This window comes from Schistocerca gregaria, chromosome 4, assembly GCF_023897955.1.
Source record: "Schistocerca gregaria isolate iqSchGreg1 chromosome 4, iqSchGreg1.2, whole genome shotgun sequence".
Classification (NCBI taxonomy): Eukaryota; Metazoa; Arthropoda; class Insecta; order Orthoptera; family Acrididae; genus Schistocerca; species Schistocerca gregaria.
The window spans coordinates 545,748,664-545,771,708 of NC_064923.1; the positions used below are offsets into that span (position 1 = coordinate 545,748,664).

At 37.7% G+C, this 23,045-nt stretch overlaps 1 protein-coding gene across 1 annotated transcript in view; it reads right to left on the reverse strand.

Moving 5' to 3' along the window:
• The window catches only part of LOC126267803 (cilia- and flagella-associated protein 157-like), an 86,124-nt gene that overhangs the window by 40,734 nt on the left and 22,345 nt on the right, over positions 1 to 23,045 (reverse strand). The window contains exons 2-4 of the mRNA XM_049973108.1: positions 1,630 to 1,751; positions 1,380 to 1,548; positions 1,172 to 1,274 (exon numbers count right to left, since the gene is read on the reverse strand). Coding sequence (XP_049829065.1) covers positions 1,172 to 1,274; positions 1,380 to 1,548; positions 1,630 to 1,745 — 388 coding nt within the window. The 5' untranslated portion in view covers positions 1,746 to 1,751. The remainder of the gene's footprint in view (positions 1 to 1,171; positions 1,275 to 1,379; positions 1,549 to 1,629; positions 1,752 to 23,045) is intronic.

Below are 23,045 nucleotides of genomic sequence, written 5' to 3' on the forward strand. Positions count from 1 at the left end.
CAAAAAATTTCATTTACAAGTATCTGTAAAAACATCCTTGAGATTATAAAATAGTCACACAAGGAAATATTCATAATTTACAAATGTATAAGTACATTATTCAAATTATGGAACAGGATACTGGGCAGTTTCTGAATGATGTGTCTAGAACATGATTTTGTAAATGTCTCTATAGCAATGCCTCTCCATTGCTCTGTAAATTTCTACATCCGTTTGCAGTTTGTAGTTGAAAGCTGTCAAAAGTGCTACCTTGTGTCAGGGATTTCCTTACATTCATTTGACTGTAGGGCAGTCTTAGCAATAAAGAATAAATGTATTAAAATTTCACACATAATGTGACATTGCAGTGTTTATAACACCATATCTCTTGAACTATGGTTTGTTCAATAGTATATTTATGTAGGTGAACTCAGTGGCATATGTTGATACTATCTGCAAAATGTTTTGTGAACAGATTTAGTAGAAAAGATGAATAAATTTTAGCATCATGTAAGACACAGCAGTTCTCCACACATCTCAGTGACTACAATATCATATCTCCTGAACTGCATGTGATACAAAGATATGATTTTGAAGGTGCATTTAGTGGCATACATGGATACTGCCTGCAAACTCCATTATGAATGCAGATAGTAACTCAGATATAACACATTTAAAGGTCATGCATGATGTGGCAGTTTTTCACACATTTCAGTATATATGACGTCATATCTCCCGAACTATGATGGGTAGGCAGTTCTTAGCCCAACAGAAATTGTTGTCTAACAGTAGGGATATGTGTACCAAGTTTGGTTGAAACTGGTCCAGTAGTTTTGAAAAAGTAGTGGAACTTATACACAAATGCAAACACAAATATACACAAATGCAAAAACACATATACACACACACACACTCTTCTATTTTATGTTTGGATTTTCAAATCAAAAGTATGAGGACACAAAATTTGTTTGAAAATGTAATACAAAAAATTGCAGTTCATAATCAGTAAATTAAATATTTCGTTTTATACTTAAACAACTACAGTAGCTACAACTGTACCTTGCAGGCATCCAACTAACTAGAAAAGTTACTAATGCAACACTGGAACTTCATTGGCTTAAAAATATAAATTGTCCATCTTTACAAAAATGAAATTATATATGGTCATTTACTTTCATACTTAATCACCTACTTAAAAGTTTTATATCTCCTGTCAGCTGCTCTTGCATCACTTTGAATTCATGCTCCATCTGTGCAATTTTTGCAGAAAAGTTCTCTTGCATTGTGGTTTTCTCCTTCAGAGAAAAGCAAGATAATGGAACTATTAAATATATAGAAAGTTTTAATGAATTATTGATAATCTGTCTCAATATGTTTAAGAGTATGACAGAGTCACTTACTAAAGTCAGTTGGTCAACAGTTTCCTGCAGTTGTTTAGCTTCATCTGATTTCTCTTGTAGGGTTCGTTTTAGATAGGTAATTATGTCACCTCTATCCTCATCTAATTTTTTATACTTTTTTTCATACTCTTCATTACTCTTTTCTAACTCCAGACACTGTGCTGTGATCCTTGAAATGAAAATAGTAGCAGGTTAGAGATTTATAGTATGAGGAGAACTTAAAATAACACCTCTAATAATAACTATTAACCTCTCAAGCTTTCGTGTTATATCATTTATGTGCAGCTGGAACATTTCTCTCTCCACTTCTGCCAGAAGTGGGAGAGGTTCCTTAGGACCCTTCTTTCCTTTTCCTTTCTTCCCCATTCTTCACTGAAACAAAAACAACACACAGAATAAAGCTTCAAAATTTTGTATTCTTTTTGTGATGTCTTCTACATGTTAGCTTATGCACATTCACATCAGGTTTTTCTTTACTTCCCAGTTTGGCTATGTAGGGTCATTCCATGACAAGTGAAGGTTTTCTTATGTCTCTAAAACTTCTTGTTCCTTCAATTAGAGACAAATCAATGCAGTTCACACATCAAATCTTCACTCTGTACATTCTACTCACCAAGTGGTGGCAGGTGAACACACATATAAAAGGTATTATGTATGCAAGCTTTCGTAGCCAATGGTTTCTTCTTATCGGTGCGAGGTTCAAGAGGAAGGAATACGGATAAAGGAAAAGGACTGGTGAAGTTTAGGAAAGGGGGTACAGCTCACAAAAGTCATCCAGAACCCCAGGTCAGACAAGACTTACTGTACACGATGAGAGGGAAATATAGATTGTTGGCGACTGGGTCAGAGATTTGAAAACCTGAAAGCTTAAAGGTAGAAGACAAGGTATTTTGCAAGACAGAGATTACTGCTAAAACATTTTGCATGAGTTAATAAGAGTGAAAAGCTAAATGCATTGTATGTGATAGAAGTTGGAGGGGGATGGTGAAAAATAGACAAGTCAGAAAATGAAAGATGTAGAAAACTAAAATGGAGTGAAGAAAGGAGTAGTTATGGTGAATAAATGGTGGGACTGAATAAATTATCGTAAGTTAAGGCCAAGCAGATGGCAAGAAGGTGTTAAATGTCGTAGTGCCAGTTCCAATCTATGGAGTTCTGAGAAACTGGTGTCGGGGGAAGAATCTGGATGGCATGTATGATGAAACAGGCACCACGGTCATGACTATCATGTTGTAGTACATTCTCAGCAACAGGATATTTTGTGTTGCCAGTATACACCCTTTGCCAGTGTCCATTCATTCTAACTGATACGTTGGTGGTAGCCATGCCAATGTAAAAAAGAAGAGTAGTGTTCACATAGCATTTGATACATGAAATGTGTTGTTTCATAGGTGGCTCCCCCTTTTATAGTGTATGTTTTGTCACAGGGCAAATACAAGTGGTGGTGGGAGGCTGCATAGGGCAATTCTTTCAGTGGGGACAGTCACAGGGTTAGGAGATGGGTACAGAGGGAGCATAGGGTCTGAGAAGAATATAGCAGAGGTTGGGAAAGTGACAGAAAGCTATTCTATGTGTGGTCAACAAAATTCCAGACAGAACCATGCCCTGAAATGAGATCCATTCTGTCTGAAATTTTTCCCACCACACCTATAAGACTGAACTTGTGAAAACATTGGTTCCAAAGATTTTGTATGAAATCTTAACAATGAAAGGAGAAAATCTATTTGGATGCAATTCTTGAAATTCTGGAATAATAATTTTAAAAGACAGAACTAGATTTGAAAAATCTGCCAGAAAAACAAAATACTGAAGCTTGGAAAGATCCAGATACAAGCTAGCATTGTACTATAGTTTCTTTAAGAGGAAAACAGCAGTAGCTACAGATGCAAAAAATGGTGTTAAATAACTGGTCATTACAGTTAATTATTATTGTGTTAAATAGCTCTTCAAATGCAACAGTACACTAGGAAAGAAATATGGTTGTAGTACTGACAGTTTATACATCACCAACAGCAATTATCTTAAGCTTCTTAAAGAGCTAGAGATGGATAAGGTTATGCTTGCTAAGTGGAGAATCTTTGTTTGTGGAGATGTTGACATTGATTTTCTGCAGATTCTTACTCATTAACAACACTTAAGCATTACTGAGATGGATTTGTGTTAAGACAGTATCTAAATTAAGTTCATGGCATTTAAACAAAACTAACTGTGAGAATTAAAATTGATTAAAAAATTAAAATGTAATTAGCAAAAATGTTATAAGTGGCATGTAAACATAGGTAGTTCTTTAGGTGTTTTGTCAATAATAAATGAAGGACCTATTTTGTCACATTCGATGGGAGACCTGGAAACATATACATTGATAGAAACATTTTCTGAACTATGTATCTTTTGCATTTTACAAAAATAGTAAAAGTATTGTTGATATTGCATATTTGAGTATTCACATATTCATAAAATGTCAAATAATTAAAAATCGATAAATGCATTTGCTCTATTAGAGACTAGTGCACTATTGAAATATGTAATTAATTTTAAGGCAACAGTTTTAATTGTAATTTTATTAAAAAAAAACCTTTATAACAATACCAAGTATTGTTTGGATTTATACATAAAGTGGCAGCCATGTTGGCATGAGAGAGCAGTGTCTTAGAAGATATTTTGCAAGAAACACGTAATTGCTTAAGTAAGATGTACATCAGTATTGTAAGCATGTCAGCATAGTTATGAAATGATTTAGAATAAAGCTTCTGGAACATTTATTTATTTATTTATTTAGCATCCAATAGATCACACATGTGATATAGGATTTGTCATTTGATTACACGTAACACATAACAACACATACACATAATAAATTGACAAAAATATACAAACAGCAATCAAATTACATACACATAGTACATAAGTACTGTACAAGAACTTATTACCCATAAACAAAGTACGTGCTCATGATAAACAATTATAGATCATTCACTACGTCTCATACTCAAAACATATTACAGATATATAATATTTGTATTGATCATTCATGGTGTAAAAACCATGTTAGAGTCATCAACATGAGATTGTGGCAGCAGCAGATATAAAGCAAATGGATGAGTACACCCTATAAAATTATAATCTTCATTAATAATAATTTCACACTCATCTATACTAAGAAGTGATTGTGATAATGAAGATCAAATAATTTATTTGTTTATGATGTTATTAAGGTTTGTCACTTGTTACATTTTGTTTTAAAAGCGTTATGATGCTTTGTAAATGTGTAACTCTCCTGATTTGATTGCTATTTCCTGATCTATTCAATATTGTTTGATTGATACTTATACTGTATTTATTTTGCTGAATAATCAAAAGAGCAATAATAATTCATTAACTATTGTTAGAAAAGTTAAATATAAAAGATTACTCTAAAGAATCTTGTCCATTTAGGACTAATATGGAAAAAGAAGGAACTGTTACACACATTATGATAAGTAGATTTTGTAGTTATCTGCATGTAGAAGTGTGTATTTTTTAATTAATACTGAATAATACTTCACTTTTAATTGTAACTCTATACAGAGCCTCACTGGAAAATTTTGTACTATTCACGAGGAAGTCCTTATTATGTTATCTGTCAGACAGCAGCAAGCAGTTAATAGCCTTTGGTAATTTCAGTGTAGATTTTCTACAGGATTTTGACAGAAAAAAAGATCTGGAAACCTTATTTGGCTACTATAATTCAGTCTCCTAAATTACAATTCCCACTAAAGTGGGTAAAGACAGAGTAACTCTAATTAATAATGTTTTCTTTGATGAAGCTCAAAGCCAAATGGTAACTGCATATGCAGTAACAAATGTTCTCTCTGATCATGATGCACAGTTAGGATACATAAGGTAGTGCCTTACAGTATAAATCAGTTCAAATAATTAATGACTAATAGATAAATGTATTTTAAAGTTGTTTACAAGACATGATCTGGGTTGAAATTTATAAGGAACCACATATTGGCATAAAATTTAATCAACTCCATGATAAATTCATATAATTCCTTGTAAATAGGTTTTGAGATACACCAATCAGCAAGGATCTTAATGACCATGTCAAAATCCATTGATCACAACAGTGATTAATGTGTATTGTGAGAGAGAAATAGAAACATAACTGTTAGCTACCAGATTCTGCAGCAGTTGCACATTACTAAAGCTACTTGATATTATAAAGAAAAGTTATTAAAAAATGAAAGAACATGTGCCTGTATCAGGAACCCATAATCCTGACAACAGAGTTAGGTCTGTATGGAATGTAGTGAAACAAAACGTAGAAAAACAGGCCACAGAACAGGATAAGGTTACTACTGATTAAATGATAGGGCTATAAATCATCAGTCACAGGTAACATGTATGTTTAATAATAATTTCATAAATTTAGTAGGAAACCTAAGGACATACAGTTCAAAAGAAAAATCAAAGTAGTCTGTGGAGAAAGCTTCACGCACAAAATTCAATCATATGTATGTCTCACTTACTTCTCATACTTAAATCAAGAGAATTTTATATTTTCTAAAAATAAAAGCTCAGCTGGATTTAATGGTAATTCCAAAAGAGTACTAAAGACGTGTTCCTCTATAATAAGCCCTGCCTTATCTTAAGTAAGTAATGTATTGCTAACTCAAGACTTTTTTCCAGAGACATTGAGACATGCCATCATTAAAACCTACCTACATGTTCCACTACTGACATTATTTCTGAAGAGTTGATGTGTTCTAGAATAATATCTCGCCTTAGGAACAATAATATCCCAGCAAATCACAGTTTGAATTTCAGAAGAGTAGCTCTACAGAGTGTGCCATTTTCATATCCATTCACAACTTTTACAAGCATTAAATATCAAAATAGTGCTGGTTGGTATTTTATGTGATTTATCAAAAGCATTTGACTGTGTGAAGCACAATATTATCCTAGATAAACTGAGGTTTTTTGGGACTGATGGTATAGCTAACAATGAATAATGGCACATCTAACCAAAATAATGTAGATTGTAATACTTAGTAAGTCAAGTAATGGAATACTATTCTGACTGGGAAAAACATGTATGGGATTCCCCAAGGCTCAATCTTAGGTCCACCTTTGTTCTTCATATGTGTAAACAGTCTTTTATCTAATACACAGCAAACAGAAGCAGTTCTTTTTACAGATGGCATTGTAACTTATCCAAGCATACATATAGCACCCAAAGAAATGGTAAACAGTGTTCTTCAAAGCATCAGTGACTGATTTTCTGTGAATTCTCTCAGCCTCAATTTTAAAAAGACAAAGTATATTCACTTACGCACATCTAGAGGTTTTACAACAATGGTATATATAACACATGGTGAGAAAATAATGTGTCCATAATGATGAGAATTTAAATTGAAAAAGCACTTTTTGGACCTCCAAAAGCAGCTTAGTTCAGCCACGTTTGTCCTTAGAGTCATTGGCAATCTTGTGAACAGATAAATGAGCAAGTTGATATATTTTCTGTATTTTCATTTCATAATTGTTTTAATGTAAAAAATAAAAATAAAAAAAACAAAAAAAGCACTTGCAAATGATCAGCTTGTAGTCATACTTACAAAATGATTTGTGATGTGAATACAAATGGCATTACTATTTATCATGCAAATGAGCCATAGAACATGAAACTAACTATCATAGTTTTCTTTGTGCCGCTCAGTTTCTGAGAAGCTACACTGTCTGAAAAAGATCAGAAAATATCACTGGCAGCTCTTGGAAAATTTTAGCAATTGCAACAATGTGGAGGCCTATAACCTTTTGACTTACTAGAATAGTAATCATAATTGAAATGAATATATTAATTTTACTGCTCCTCCACAAATAAGTATACACAAGTTAAAAGACCAATGGGAACATCTGGTAGCAGGTGAGACAGGTTTATGGTACCGTTCACAGGCAAGGAAGCATGGCCTGGTGGGCTCTATAACAAATGTGGAGATGGCCGTGGAGTAATCAGGTGCAAAACAGGACGCAGGTGCAACACAGGATACCGACATGTTATGAGTAACCCATTCATTGCAGTTACAATAGTGCGTAACAACCTGTATGTTGAGGCCAAAGGGAGCTAGAAAATGCTGACATTATAAGTATTAAGGAGCACTCCACTCATTCCATCCAGAGGAACTAGTCAACATTGTAGCAAAAGGAGTATAAATAAGGGAGTCTAGAGGCTCAAGGCAAGCAGCTGTTTTGCCATTCTGTCTACATCTGGAAATGAAGAGTTTCAAGCCAACCATGATGATGATTTAACGATGAGTTTCAGCAGCCAACCAGCCCACTGAATCAACTGCCAAGTTCTGCTGCACAGGCATATCAGAGCCATGGTGAGGCGGCTCTAAAACTTGGTGCTGCACAGGTACAGGGAGCAGGGGGACAGCCAGCTTCCATTCTCTAGGTGACTCCTCCGATGGACTGCAAGCTGCCATCTGCAAGTGCAGTGGCAGGACATGATCTCACGGCTTCCTGGTTCCCAGGCTGTTATCTATCACTGACTGAGCCAGCCTGAGCAGGCAAATGGTGCTCTGAGGCTCTGTTACAGTGATGGTTGCTGGCTGGTAACCTTGTGCACTCTACATGGTGACCACAAGTAGTGTTTGAGGCAATAGCTGGCCATGGTCCAGAGGGCAGCCACAGGGCTTCCGACACAACTGACCTACTCTGCCAGCCACACCGACAGAGTGAGAACATAAGCCACTGCTTCAAGGAGATGGAGTGTATGTGTGCCATAGCAGCAGATTCTGGCACACATATACATATCACACCACAATCATCTGGATCAACAGAGGCACAGTGAATTGTTCAGTGGAATAAAATTAATGTCAAATCTGTCTGTGTATCTCTGCACACACAGCATGTTTTGCCCCTCTCTCCCAAACCATATCTCTGTCATCTTGGTCTATTACACCCCTTAGGCAGGGAGTCATAACAGTTTGGTGTCAGAGTGGTTATCTCGCTTCCTGACGCAACTTGTCACAACACATGTAGAGGTGGTGGATATTGCTGAAAAGCAAATGGTGGATCACCAGGTATTTGCTTCTCAAATCAGGTATTGGAGATATGGTTGAGAGGGGTATATACGGAAACAATGCAGACAACCAGAGTGCTATGCATGTGATAGAGCGAGCCACTGGCCATCTGACTGTAGAGTAAGAAAGATGGGATGCACTGAGAAGGGAAGCAGCCGTTAAACGCAAACAGGAGTGCTTTGACCATTGGAAGGTAGTTCACGTAGGCAATGGTAACAATGCCAGACCAGCGGGATAGTACCATGGTGTAGGCATGATGTAAACAAGTGGGTGTTGTAGTTTGGGTTACCTGATACCATAGTTACAGATCAAGGTATGAACTTTGTCTTGGATTTAATTAAACAACTATGTCGTGTGTTTCATATACAGAAGTTAGAGATGAGTCCATTTTGTCTGTATACAGTGAGAGAACTGAATATGTGCACAAGACAATTGCAAAAATGTCGAGTTATTACATTAAATCCAGGTATGATGACTGGAACATCTATCTTCCCTATGTTCTGTGTGCCTACAATTTGAAGGTTTATACTGCAATGGGCTTGTTGCCATTTGATGTGGTGTACAGCAGGAAGATTCCATCTCCCTTTGGTGTTTTGACTCCTAAATAAGGGCTGGATGGTGAGCTGGTAAGAAAGTTTGAAAGAATAACAAGAAAGGTTTGGAGGAATGTATAGAATGCAAATACAAAGGTGCTAGAATGGCAGGAACAGCTGAACAGATAGATAGGCAAGCTGTTTCAGTACTGTGTGGGAGAGTGGATAACGGTCATGAACCCTATACAGCAAAGGTGAAAACAAAGAAATTTTTAACTAAGTACCAGAGACCTCAGCAGGTCATGGAAATGACCTCACCAGTCAGCATCAAGATACGACCCCATCAAGGAAGTATGGTATACATGACGGTTGCACAAAGCTGTTTAAAGGAATTTTAGAGGGGATAGTAAAACGGGTACAAAGAAGGAACCTGGAATTGGTGAGCAATGTGAGATACAAGATACGCCATCACTGTTGCCAACAGTTAAAGTGAGTTCCCCACCAGTTTCAAGTGCAAAAACCACTAACAAAAATGTCCCTAATCTCATAATCCCTAAAATTTCCACAACATTTTTTTAAGATTATTATGAAAGAAAACAGTAAGTATATTAGCATTTAGTTCCCTTTATTAGTAAGTAATAAAATATTCACAATCATTGAATGAACATACCATCAGTAAATCAGCAAGTCAATGTCAGGAACATACAAAAATTCCTATAAAAACAGTTAATTATTTAAATGAATTCATCTTCTTCACATAAGTCATTTTTGTCTACATCATCACCATTGTCAGTTTCAGAGTGATACGATTCTGTGGTACCGATTTGTTTTCCAATGTTTATTGGAATTTCATATTTATTGCAGCATTTTCCTTCCAACCTCAAACCACAGCATATTCTTAATGTAGCAGTTAAAAGATTTAACTTCATTCTATTTTTCTGTTTGTTTTTTATTAAATTTGTACTGCTAAATAGTCTCTCAACATTGGCATTTTTTAATGAGGCAGTATTAGGAGAGTAATCACAAAAGTCGCTAATTTGTCAAATCTTGAGCATCTTTGAAATCAAATACTTCATTCCAACATTTTTTTGCATCTTTGGTCTCGTTCCAGTTCAACAAATGAATTTGTCACCACTGATCATCCACTCTAGCTACAAATTCTACACTTTTATTGAACTGAGCCATCATATCAATTACATTTTCTGTGTTTTGATTAAGTGCTTGTTCAGTGCTTTTTCTGGAAATGTTTCATCAACTTCAAATTTCCTAGTAAACTATTATTTATTTCTTCAATCATACCTAATATAAATGTTATGTACCAATTATACAACATTTCTTTATCTTCCCATGGTAATCCTTTGCTCCTGTTTCAAGCAACTGCTTTGCAAATCGTAATCCCAGATAACATCTTCAATCAAAGAAATCACAAACATTTTGAGTAAAAATACTAACTTTATTTGCAGGTAACATTACTTTGCTGACAAGCAGATCTATCAGGTTGGTTAACACAAAGAGTTTGGTGTGATCTGCATCTTTCAACTCAAACATTTTATTGACTATGTTTATTTCTGTTAATATTGGATATAAAAATGAAATATAAGCATAATTAATCTTGTTTGCATACATAGCATGCAATAACTCTGCCATATGACAACTTTAATACACTTTAGCTATAGAAAAATGTGTTTTTAGCTCTGACCATTGCGTGTACATTCTTGATTTTGTATAGCTCTGTGTAAAGAGGAGCAACTATACCAATAATATGTTTCTTTAATTAAAAACTCCAAATTTTTTGGTAAAAATTTTTTTTGCCTCAGCTGAAACAGCCAGTTGCAAGGAATGGCACAAGCAACATACTAAGATCAAGTGTGGTACCTGTTCTTTCATTTTTGTAAATACTCCAACCATGACACAGACATTACCTGTACCAATCCCCATTAAATTTTCAATCACAAATCAAATAGTTGAAGTGTTTTCCTTGTAACAGAGACAATAGTTTCACCATTACATTCATACAGTTCAGCAAGTCAAGGTACTTAATTTACTGTAATAAACTATAATCAATCCCATGTATTTATGTACAGCAATATCAGCAGAGTCATCAATTAATAGGCTAAATGGTTGATCTTTGCAGTCTTGTTTTAGAACATCAGTGAAATGCAGTGCTGACATGTTTTTTATAACTAAGGTGCACTTAGTTTGATGCATGATGAATGACTAATCAATTTTAAAAAAGGTCGCTTACCTTTTATTTCATAGATGCTTCTTTGACACAACCAAGAGACTTCAAATCTCCATAGTGACTCCTTAAAACTGTACCACAAAATTTGCACTTTGCTACCTGACCTGTACTACTTTTAATAACTTGAAGCCAATCTTTTAAATGTGTATCTTGAAGCCAAGAATCCTGATACTTTTTTTGTATATTATGGCTTTGGCATAGTCATCCTGAATGGTCATCTATGTCATGTACACATTGACACTGTCAGCCCACTCCCTCCCTCTGATGGCTTTCAGTATATACTATCTACCATCAACTGAGTCACAGGGTGGGTTGATGCCATTCCTCTATCCAATTTTATGGCTGATTCAGTTGTCCATGTCTTTGTCAACTCATGAATTTCTCACTTCAGTTGCCCTTCTACAACCACTGACCAGGGCCACCAGTTCAGATCCTTGCTATTCATCAAACTATGGGAGCTGGTTGGTGTTTTCAAGTTCCTCACCACTTGCCACCTGCAGAGCAATGGCCTTGTGCAGTGTTGGCACTGCACCCTTAAGGTGGCACTCAAGTGCCATAGCAGTTCCTGGTCAGAGGCACTTGCATGGATCCTTCTGGGAATACGCTCCACTCACAAAGAAGACTTATAAATAGTGCTTGCCTACATCCTCTGTAGAGAAGCTCTCATCCTTCCTGTCAAGTTTGTCAAACTTTCTCACCTCCTGAATGAAGCCAAGTTTCTTGTTCTAGTTCATTGAGTACATGAATGTATTATGCATATCCACCAGAAATGCATTCAGTGCCACAAGTCTTCATTCACGAAGTACTTGCACTCGGTGATTATGAATGATGCTGAGCTGCCTGCTTTAGTTGATGAGTACATGAATATTTTTTGCACGTCCATACTCCACTGCCAGAACTGCATTCAGTACCACAAGTCTTCATTCACAAAGAATGCACACTCTGGAATTATGTTATGCTTCGTGACAACTCTGTCTGTCCATCTCTCCAGCCCCTATATTCAAGCCCTCACCAGGTCCTTGAGCATGGACAGAGCACATAAAACAAAATACTAAACAGGAAATGTCAAACAGTCTCAGTGAATGGTGTAAAGCTAGCCTGATCATTAACAGATGACCTACAGCCATCTGTTCCCACAGATTCACTGGTCACAGTCAACATCACCCTCCACAAGAGACAGAGACAATGCATGAACTGTGTGACAATTCTGCCCCCCCCCCCCCCCCCCCCCCCCCCGGTTGCCCCAGTGTGACTCCGTCTCTGAATTCCTCTGACCCTGCAGCATACAGTGTTTACCATGACTGATATCAATCTGGACAATCTTTCCATCGAGATTCGAGACAGCACTGTCTCGATTTTCACCATCCTACCATCTACACAACACTTGGCCTCAACAACTCATACACAGCCACTGAAGTCCTTCGAGATCCCTCCAGATGCAGAGCAGGAACTCAAAGTGTCCATAATCTCAGGCAACAGCATATTGCCATCCCACTCTGCCCGCAGCTCATGAGCCTCCCCCCCAGGTCGGAAAACATTCCTGCTCCCACACTGGATGGCACCTTTGACCACCTAGGTGCCATCAAATTTTATCATGGACAGCATCTTCAGTCCTCTGAGGTTTGACTTTCGGACTCTTTTATCCATGATCTTTGACATCTTTGTCTTTGTGATTGCTCTCATGTTTGTACTTCATGTGTGTGTTCTGCAATCCTGTAATTAAAGTTGTTCTTCAGTGTATATTGAGTAGGTGATTTCTATTTACCACAAGGCATTTTGACTGTCACAAGCTCTCAGTAAACACAACTTTTGTTTTGTGTACAACTTATGAATCTGCTAGGAGCTCTCTGTGGCATCCCATTTAATATGATTTGTGATGCTTTTTCTGTAATACTGCACTTACCTCTGCTTCCACATTTCACTGTTAGTTTTCTCCTCACTACCTTTCATGTTTGAACTAAATGATCTTTTAGCACAAGCAAACACTATTCTGCATTTTAAAAAACACTGTTAAGGCACACGACAGCTCAGAACCACTGAATTTTATGTCATAAGTATTGTACCAAATGAAATTACACTTATCAGTACAACTACGGGGGCCTTCCTGTGCTCCAGGAGGAGACCAAGTAGATACCATAATACATAAAATATTAATACACTTTATTATAACATAGATAAGAAGAAGACTTAACTTTGTACAACTCATTTCCACAGAATCACGAGCAGGTACAATTGTCTCCGAACATTATTGTGTCACTTGATACAGACAAAATACAAATCTCTCACTCAGAGTACATTTAACGATAACTTTGATATTGTGTACTGCCTAATAAATGATCATACAACTGGCCTGCTAGAAGATGGTGCTGTGGCCTTACTATATGATCATAGATTGGGATAAGTGGTACTATGCTTGGCCATAAGTAGAAGATCTGATGCAGTGGCATAGCTACATTTTCCTAGTCATGACTATGCCAGTGTCACTCATTCATCAACACAAATTGCAGTGACTACCTTCTGTTGTCATTTTGTTGCAAGGTATCAGCTTTGCTTTGGTGCCTCGCTGTTCAGTTAACACAACATCCCCCACACCTCCCCCACCATCATCATGTAGGAAGATGGGGTGTGATGATGGAGAGAGGGAGAACTGAAGGCAGATGCAGATGAAGAGACACAAAGTGAAATGCAGATGATGGCAGTTCCCTGCCTGCATATCGGTATCCACCTTGTAAGTGACTGGGAATAACAGCTGAAAAACTGCTCACAGGGTGCACACACACATCCACAGATGCAGACACTGTGGTCAAGTGAACAGCAAGGGTATCTTCTGAGGCAATTTAATGACCATCTGGGAATGGCGTGTCCACAGACATCAATTCAGGCTGCAGGACGGCCACAGACATCTTTGCTGTCAGCAACAGTGACGGAGGAGCATTGATCTCCATGGGCATCAATGTGGATGATGCTGACTATGACTGGCAGAGAGATGGAGGTGACTGCTGGTATGGAGCATAACAACATGCTGGGTCTGTTGGCAAAAATTCTGTGGCTGAATATCTGACAGTCAGAAGTGTGCTGCAGCTAATTCTGATAAGGCCAATGCAGCACAGAGAAAACTTTTTCAGTCTAACAAGAATGTCCAATGGCTTTTGTAATGACACCATGCTCCCATTGTTGCTTGTTGCCAAACATTATAAAGAAGACTTCATCCTCTGGATGAAATTTTGGATAACAAAAGGAAATTTACTGTACGCATCTACTGCCAACAACTATTGTGTGTTCTAGAATGGACCCACAAAATCAACATGGATGTGTTGGCATAGTCCAGACCAACGTGGCCACTCAAAAAAAAAAGTGTTGCAGCAGAGATTTGTAGTAAGTCATTTGTTCAATCTGAGTATCCGTGCCCTGCCAAGTACAATGGCATCTGGCAAGTTGTTTTGTGTGAACTACACCCCAATGACCTTTATGCAATAAAGGCAAAACTTTTCACTGCAGGGAGTGAGAAATCACAACACGTGTATCATCATTCTCCATATGCAACAGAAAAACACCTGACCACATGGATAGTGACTGATGATGTGAAAAAATAGCAATGTGCCACTGGGTGGGGAATTCTTTCCCTACTATGCAGCCATCCAAGGCACAAATATTGAAAAACAACCTGAAGAGCTGAGTCAGAAGCAGTTGTTGCAGCAATATGGTGAAAATAGAAATGAAAATTTTGAAGTCTTTCAAAACTTGTGTACTGATTTGATAACATGATTCCTCAGATGAATCAAATGCTGTGTCAGTACCAACTGGTAACTGAGAACAGCAAGTCAGCCTTCAAATGTTGGGCAGTGGACCTCTACAACAATTCATACTGATAATTAGACAATACCAGAGCCCAACTTTTACCATTTTTGTGCTGTCTGAGGTGGGACAGGCCTGGTAGGATTGAACAACACTGATAAAGGCTGACGATCTGTAATCAAATAGAACTTCTGATCACACAAATATTGGTGGAAATTGGTAACACCATTGATAATAATGAGTGTGTTTTTCTCTTCCTGCCTGTAATCACACTGCACTTTGTTATGAGTTTTCGTAGCAAAAACAATAGGTATACCAGTTATATGGGAGAGCACAGCTCCAGTTCTGTAAGAACATGCATCCTTATCTAAAACAACAGGCTTAACTGGATCAAAAGTAATCATACAGTGATGACTTAATAACACATCCTTTAATTGCTGAAATGCATCTTGACATTCATGGGACCAGTCAAAAGGAATATTCTTCCAGTTCAGACAGTTGGGGGAGCCTTTATTGCAATCAAGTGCAAGGTAGCAGGATGAATTTTCTGTGCACTTATTGCATGTCCTAAATGATCAAGTTCTTCTTCCTGATTGCACTTAAAGCCAACCACAGAACTGACTTAAAAGAAGTAATCTAATCCTTAAAGCATCTGGAAGATATTATAGCAGGTTCATCAGCAACAATGTGATCAAAACAGAAAGCAACAAATAGAAAATCAAAGTTCATATAACCCGATTATGTGTCTCTTTCAATCGAAAATTGTCTAGCCTCACATAGTATTTCTGATGTCAAAAGAAATTATTTCCACACTTGTTTCCAACACAGACAACCAAGGAGGTTATTCCACACACTTGTTTTGTAATACAATTTAAAGTAATACCTCCTATCTTATGAGAAATTGTATGTTTCACGTTTGGAGTCAGTAAAGAGTTTACCTACTCATCAGAGCTGAACAAAGCCCCAGGAAATGATGTAATGCCTACCAAATTCTATGCTGCATTTGAGTTAGCCCCCTCTGTTAACCACAATCTGTCACAGATCCCTCAAACAAAAAACTGAGCCCAGGAGCTGGAAGGAAGTACGGGTTACATCTGTGTACAAGAAGAGTAGCAGAAGGTATCCACAAATATGCTGTCAAAAATCCTTCACATAAATTTATTGCAATATCTTACAACACATTATGAGCTCAAACATAATGAGGTATCTCAAAGAGAATGATCTCCATGCCAACCAGGATAGATTTCAAAAACACTGATCATGTGAAACCCAACTCGAACTTTTTTCTTGATTTCCAAAAACCATTTGACTCAGTACCATACCTATGCTTATTATCAAAAGTATATTCATGTGGGGTATCAAGTGAAATTTGTGACAGGATTGAGAAGTCATTGTTAGTGTGGATGAAGCAAGTTATCTCGGATGGAGTGTCATCAACAGATGTTGACATAACTTTGTGTGTGCCCCAGGACGTGTGTTGAGACCCTTGCTGTTTATATTGTGTATTTATGACCTTACATACAATATTAATAGTAACTTCAGATTTTTGCAAATCATGCTGTTATCTGTTGTGAAATACTGTCTGAAACTAGTTGTATAGCTATTCATTCAATTATTACTAAGATTTCGACATGCTGCACATATTGATAACTTGCTTCAAATGTTTAGAAACGTAAAACTGTGACTCCACAAAACGAAAATGAGTAGTATTCTATGACTGCAATACCAGCAAGTCACAGTTGGAATCAGCCAAGTCATAAAAATACCTGGTTGGAACACTTTGTAAGGATATGAAATGGAATGACCACATAGCCCCAGTCATAGGTAGGGCAAGGCAGCTATCGGACTTTGGTTTGTTGGTAGAATGCTGGGGAAACACAATCAGTCTAAAAGGGTAATTTCTTACAAATCCCTCACCTGGTCCATATAGCATATTGCTCAAGTGCATGGGACCAATACCTAACAGGCCTCACAGGGGATTCTGAATCAATATAGAGAATGGTCACAGGTTTGTTAGAGAGTGTCACTGAGATGTTGATAGAGTTGAACTGGCATGTACTTGAATATGGAGGCAAACTATCCCAAGAAAGCCTACTTACAAAATTTCAGGAACTAACTTTAAATTATGGCTGTAGGAAAATACTACAGCCCACTAGGTATCACTTATATAGAAATTGTGAGGATACGATTAAATTAATTACAGCGTGAATGGGATGGGGAAAAGCCCTAAAAAGTGCTAGAATAGGATATTCCCACTGCCATGCACTTTAAGCAATTTGCGGAGTATAAAGGACACACACACACACACACACACACAATTACGTATTGGATACAGTTTCACAGACATGTAGCTCGGTTCTCCTTCCTCTACAGTTTCAATACTCTGTGGTTTAGGTACTCAAATTGACACTACTGTGAATAACATATATGCAAAATGTATAAATAAAGATTTCTGTGAAAGTGTAGTCAGGACCACAAATGGTAATGCAGCTTTTAAACATGATAACTGTTCTGTAAGCACAGTTGCACCAAAATATGGATGTCTTTACTTGTGGAATAATAAGGATGCCATTGAAATGGCTTGTGTTATTCATCAGCAGAAATGTAACTCAAGTGAATATTTGAAATGTGGGCACAGCTTTTCTGTTTAATATGACTGCTTCAGTGGTGAATGTAAGTCTAGGTAATGTACTGTTTCAAAAATATCATACTGAATTTAAGGAGTCCTTTTGTGATTGGTTGGAAGCAAACTTTGTTCTGTTTATGTTAGCTGATAATGAGCTTTTTTTAATTCTTAAGAGCCTATGTTACTCTAAAAGAGGTCTTAAAATTTCCAATGGCCTGCATTTTTCTAATCATTCTAAAATGAATTGAGTGTTCTCTTGACCATCTTTTGTTTGTAGCAGTTTCCAACCTAAGGTTTACCCTTCTTTGTTTAAATGTGCTTACAGATAATGGTATGCATATTTAAAGACTATGCTAAGCTGTTAATTACTTTCCTTAACAATATTTATTTGCCTAGTGGCCAAACAGATAGGTTGTGCACTCAAATGTTTAATCATAGACCACTTGGACATTTCTGTGGTCATGATTCCATAGAGACATAAACATAACCTTTTCACATGCTTGTAAATGTTGTACACAGTAACAGCTCTATGTCTATCCTAAAATGTAAAAATAATGTAATTGGATGGATAAAAAAATCTACTTACCATGAGCAGCAGGAAAGTACAAGTATAAGGGTCTGCAAGCTTTTGGAGCCAATGACTCCTTTTTCTGGCAAGAGGGTTGAAGTTAAAGAAGATGGGGTGAATGTGGGAGTTTAAGGGTAGAAGACAGGGTAATAAATCAGACAAAAATTTCGGATTTTTGCTTTGGTTGCACTGTGAAACATTGCTGCCTGCCAAATGTTTTGATAAGTGAGTTTGCAAGTATCAAAACATGTAATATGAATGGCCATATCTTTTGATTACATTGACTTAGAAACCAATTTTTTACTCTGGCAATGGACAGTAGATGTCACTGTGAGACATGTATTTCAAGTTGATATGTCTACCCATTCCTGACGAAAAAGGGTGTTAACAGTTGGACAACAAAGTGATCCTAAAACAAGCTGCTGCATTGCCACCTCCAAAACAGTGGCACTGATATAGGCAGATTCCACAGATGACCAACATTGTGCTCAAGACAACTGATATTTTCAAATTAGTATGCCAGTACATGTGGAGTCACAATGTTACCGATCTCGTGCCTGAATTTAAAGACTTCGGATGACAATTGGCGAAATTCAGATCAGTTTGTTTTCTCCTGTCATTTTGGCTGACACAACACAAACAATGGACTGTGAGAAAGTAATAACTTTAGTCAAAGGAATATGTGGCATCCTTGAGGATGAAAAATACATGGAGGTAAAATACCTCCTTGGAAATATATCATAATCGGGATATAGTTTGGAAGCTTTCAGACAATCGTGAATATATTTAGATATTGTTTCAATCTTGTTTTGCCATTGATAGCCAAAACAGTCCAAACCACTAAACGCCACAAGTGGATTACTAGTGGTATAAAGAAATCTTGTGCTAGAAAATGTTGCCTACACAATATTGCAAGCAGTTGCAACACAACTCCAGAGTTTGATAGTTACTTCAAAAAATATAAATGTACCATAAATAAAATAATAAAGGAGGCAAAGAAAAGAGACAATGACACACACACATAGAAAATGCTCTGTTAAGCTGTAAAGAAAGAAACCCAATCTGACAAAAATAGAGTTAATAGCCAGGTGGAGTGGCCATGCGGCTAGAGGTTCCATTTCACTGATTGGCATGGCCCCTCCAGCCAGATGTTCGAGTCCTCCCTCAGGCATGGGTGTGTATGTTGTTCTTAGCATAAGCTATTTTAAGTAATGTGTAAGTCTAGGGACCGATGACCTCAGCAGTTTGGTCCCTTAGAAATTCACACACATTTGAAAAATAAAGTTAATAATATTGAATTAAAGGGTGTCTTGGAAAACATTAATAACCTGGAGGAAGTAGTTAATATGTTTAATAACTATCTTAAAAAGTAACAGGGAAACTACTACAACAGACCTTCAATAGAAAACAGAAACAGGGAAAATTTTCAACAAATCAATATTCCTGTACCCAACAAAAGTAGAAAAGTACATTTTACAATAAGGCTCAAAACAAAACACACACAGGAATAGATGATACACCTGATTTTGTTATAAAGAAATGTGGGAACCTGATTATTGAGCCCCTAAGTCACCTATGTAACACATATTTCACTACAGGAAATTTTCCTTCGTCTTTGAAAACAATAAAGGTGGAGCAATTGTACAAGAAAGGTAACAACAGACCTTTGGCATTTTTTCTATTTTCTGAAATATATTGGAAAAGCTCTTCAATAAGAGACTAACAGACTTCTTAGAGAACAATAGCATTTTGTCAGAATCTCAACATGGATTTAGAGCAAACCGTTCAACCGAATCAGCAGTTCACTCATTTCTATTTGGGGCCCTGTTAGCATTAGACAACAAAAACAGTGAGCACATTTTTAGATTCGTCAAAGGTACTTTACACCATAAATCATGATGAACTGTTATAGAAGCTAGAAAATCTTGCCATCAGAGTAGCAGCTAACAACTGGCTCAACTCTTATCTTAAGAACAGAGAATGATTTGTGGAAATATATCAGGAAAGGTATCATGTTGTTAGGAAATACAATTCCAACATCCTGACTGTTGAATATGGAGTGTGACAAGGATCAGTAATGGGTCCTGTCCTGTTCTTACTTTATGCAAATGACCTAAACATAAGCAATAACAGCAGTAACATATATTTGAGTTTGCTGATGATACAACCTTTCTAATTACAGAAAACTCAGAAGAAAGCTTTGTAAAAAACATAAGAGAAGCCACTGACAGTCTAACTTGACACTTTGGTAACAATGACTTATTAATAAATGCTGGAAAAACTGTGGTTATTGATATACACACAGCACAAACAAAAAATCTGGTATCACTCAATCTAGAGCTATATGAACAGACAATAGCAAAACCGCCTGTAACAAATTTCTTGGTCTTCATAAACAAGACAACTTGAAATGGGAAATATATATTACTTAGGTACTTCTTGTGTTGTGTTGCTGAAATTCAAAAATTGTACCAGCTATAACACTCTTCAGTGTGTATATTATGCAGCTGTACAACCTCACATCTGGTATGAGATTATGTTCTGGATAAATTCTGGAGATGCCAGCAAAACATTCAAAATTAAAAAAAAAAAAAAAAAATTATAAGAATAATGGAGGGGGTAGATAATCGCAAATCATGTAGACCACTGTTTCAAAAAAGGATGATCCTGCTGGACTCACTGCGGAAGAGAGTCATCATAGAGAAGAGATCCTTCTGACTCTTCAGATTCTTCCAACTCAAAAAGCTGTCTCTTTGGTCTCTTATTCTGATCAGACTTCTTATCATCGTATTAGATTTCTTCTTTTACTTTTTTCTGTTAATCTAGCTTCATCTTCAAGGATGTTTTTTACGGGCATGTCTGTCAGAATCATTGATTTTGATTTCTTGGTCTGTTTTCTTTTTGGAAGAGGCCAAATGTCTTCTGGAGAGATTGGTTCAGTTCTTTTGCCATTCGTCTTGACTTCTTTACAAGGCTGAGGAATATTTAAAACTGTAGTTATCGTCTTGTCAGAAACAGCAACAGTGGAAGTAGATGGCATATCATTTCTCTGGTTAGATTCAGTAGGCAAAGGCTGATTAGTTAAATAAGTTGGGTGATAATCTTCAGATCGAAAAGTGTCTCTGTGTAGTGGATCAATACCACATGCCCTAAAACCACTGCATATATTTCAGCTGGTGAACGCAAGGGGAAAGGCTCTGCCAACCAGTTCGGGACGTGAACCTTATGGCGAGAATGGCTGGGGGGGAAGGGAAGTGGAGGTTGATGAAGTGGCACCTGACACGGTCCACGAAGGGAGGTAAGTCAGACTGAGGAAGAGAAGCGGAAGGGCTCAGACGTTCACCAGGGAGAACAATGTTCTGGCCGTATACGAACTCGGCTATTGTGCCTTTGAGGTAGCACACGGGGAAGGGCCTCTGTCCAAAGAGAGTCGTGGCATCGAAGAGCCAGCGCTGAGCTAGCCCTTTTCTTTGCAGGTGATAAGCTGTGGTATGGATTCGTCGGATGCTGCAAATGTTACAAATCTTGTTGAACAGGGCCGACTCAGATTGTCTGCCCTGGCCTGAAATGCGATACCCATGACTCAACAAAAGCTTAAGCAGCTGTTTCTGCCGTGATATTGGGGAGGGGTACAGCCTTGATCCAGCGTGTTGTTCGGTCAATAGACGAGAGAACATAACAAAAGCCATTAGAGGGGGAGAGAGGGCCGACAGTGTCAATGTGAATATGCTGGAAACTCCCAGGAGGGATCTAAAAGGTGGTGCGGACGAAGTGTAGAGAAGAGATAGAGTTTGAAGTCAGGTTTTGTGTCTCCTCATCAGCAGGTTGGAGGTTAGGCAGTTCAGAGAGGTCTAACACCGAAGGAACGGCATTGACTCTTGAAAGGAAATCAGCAACTATATTGTCAGCACCCTTTATGTGTCTGACATCGGTGGTGAACTGAGATATTAATGTAGTGTATCTGAAAGTGTGGAGGCGGGTCGGCTGGTGGGTTTGAAATGGGCATCCCTCAATGTCGGTCTTAAAATGCTTGATCGCTTTGTAGACTGCAAGAAACTTCCTGTCAATATTTCCATTGTGCATTGGTGAGCTTGTGCGAAAAGAACCACAGAGGCACAGTTTGGCCGTCGACTGTCTGGCTAAGGACAGCGCCGATGGCAGTATTGCTCGCACCTGTGGTGATGAAAAGTTGTGCATTGGGATGGGGATGTGCAATGGTGCAGGTCTCAGCAAGAAGATTTTTGAGGGCAGTGAAAGAGTCAGTCATAGCAGGGGTCCACAAAATGGGCCAAGATCCAGAATTCTTGGTGCCTGCCAAGGCATCTGTCAGTGGAACCCGAATCTCCACAGCGCAAGGTAGATGACGGCGATAATAATTAACTGTCCCCAGAAAGCACTGGAGCTCTTTGAATGACGAAGGCCTGGGTAGGTTTAGTATTGTTTGTACTTTGTCATGGGGTGGTGAAATGCTGTCGGCAGAGACCCGAAAACCAAGAAAAGTGACAGCGGGTTGATGTAACTGCAATTTGTCCTGGTTGGTCTCGATGCCAGCTGCCGCGAGAGCGTCCATAACAGTTTGCACATGTTGACATGTCGAATGTTGTCCTCGATGGAGGAGCTGAACACAAGAATGTCATCAAGATATGCAAAGCAGAATTTTGGGCCAAATAGCACCTCATTGATGAAACGTTGCCAGCTCTGGGTTGCATTCTTTGGCCCGAAGGGCATGAATCGAAACTGAAATGACTAAAATTGGGTTGGTTATTGCAGTGTTCTCGATGTCTTCAGGAGCCATGGTGATTTGGTGGTAGGCCTGTTTTCAATCAATGTCAGAG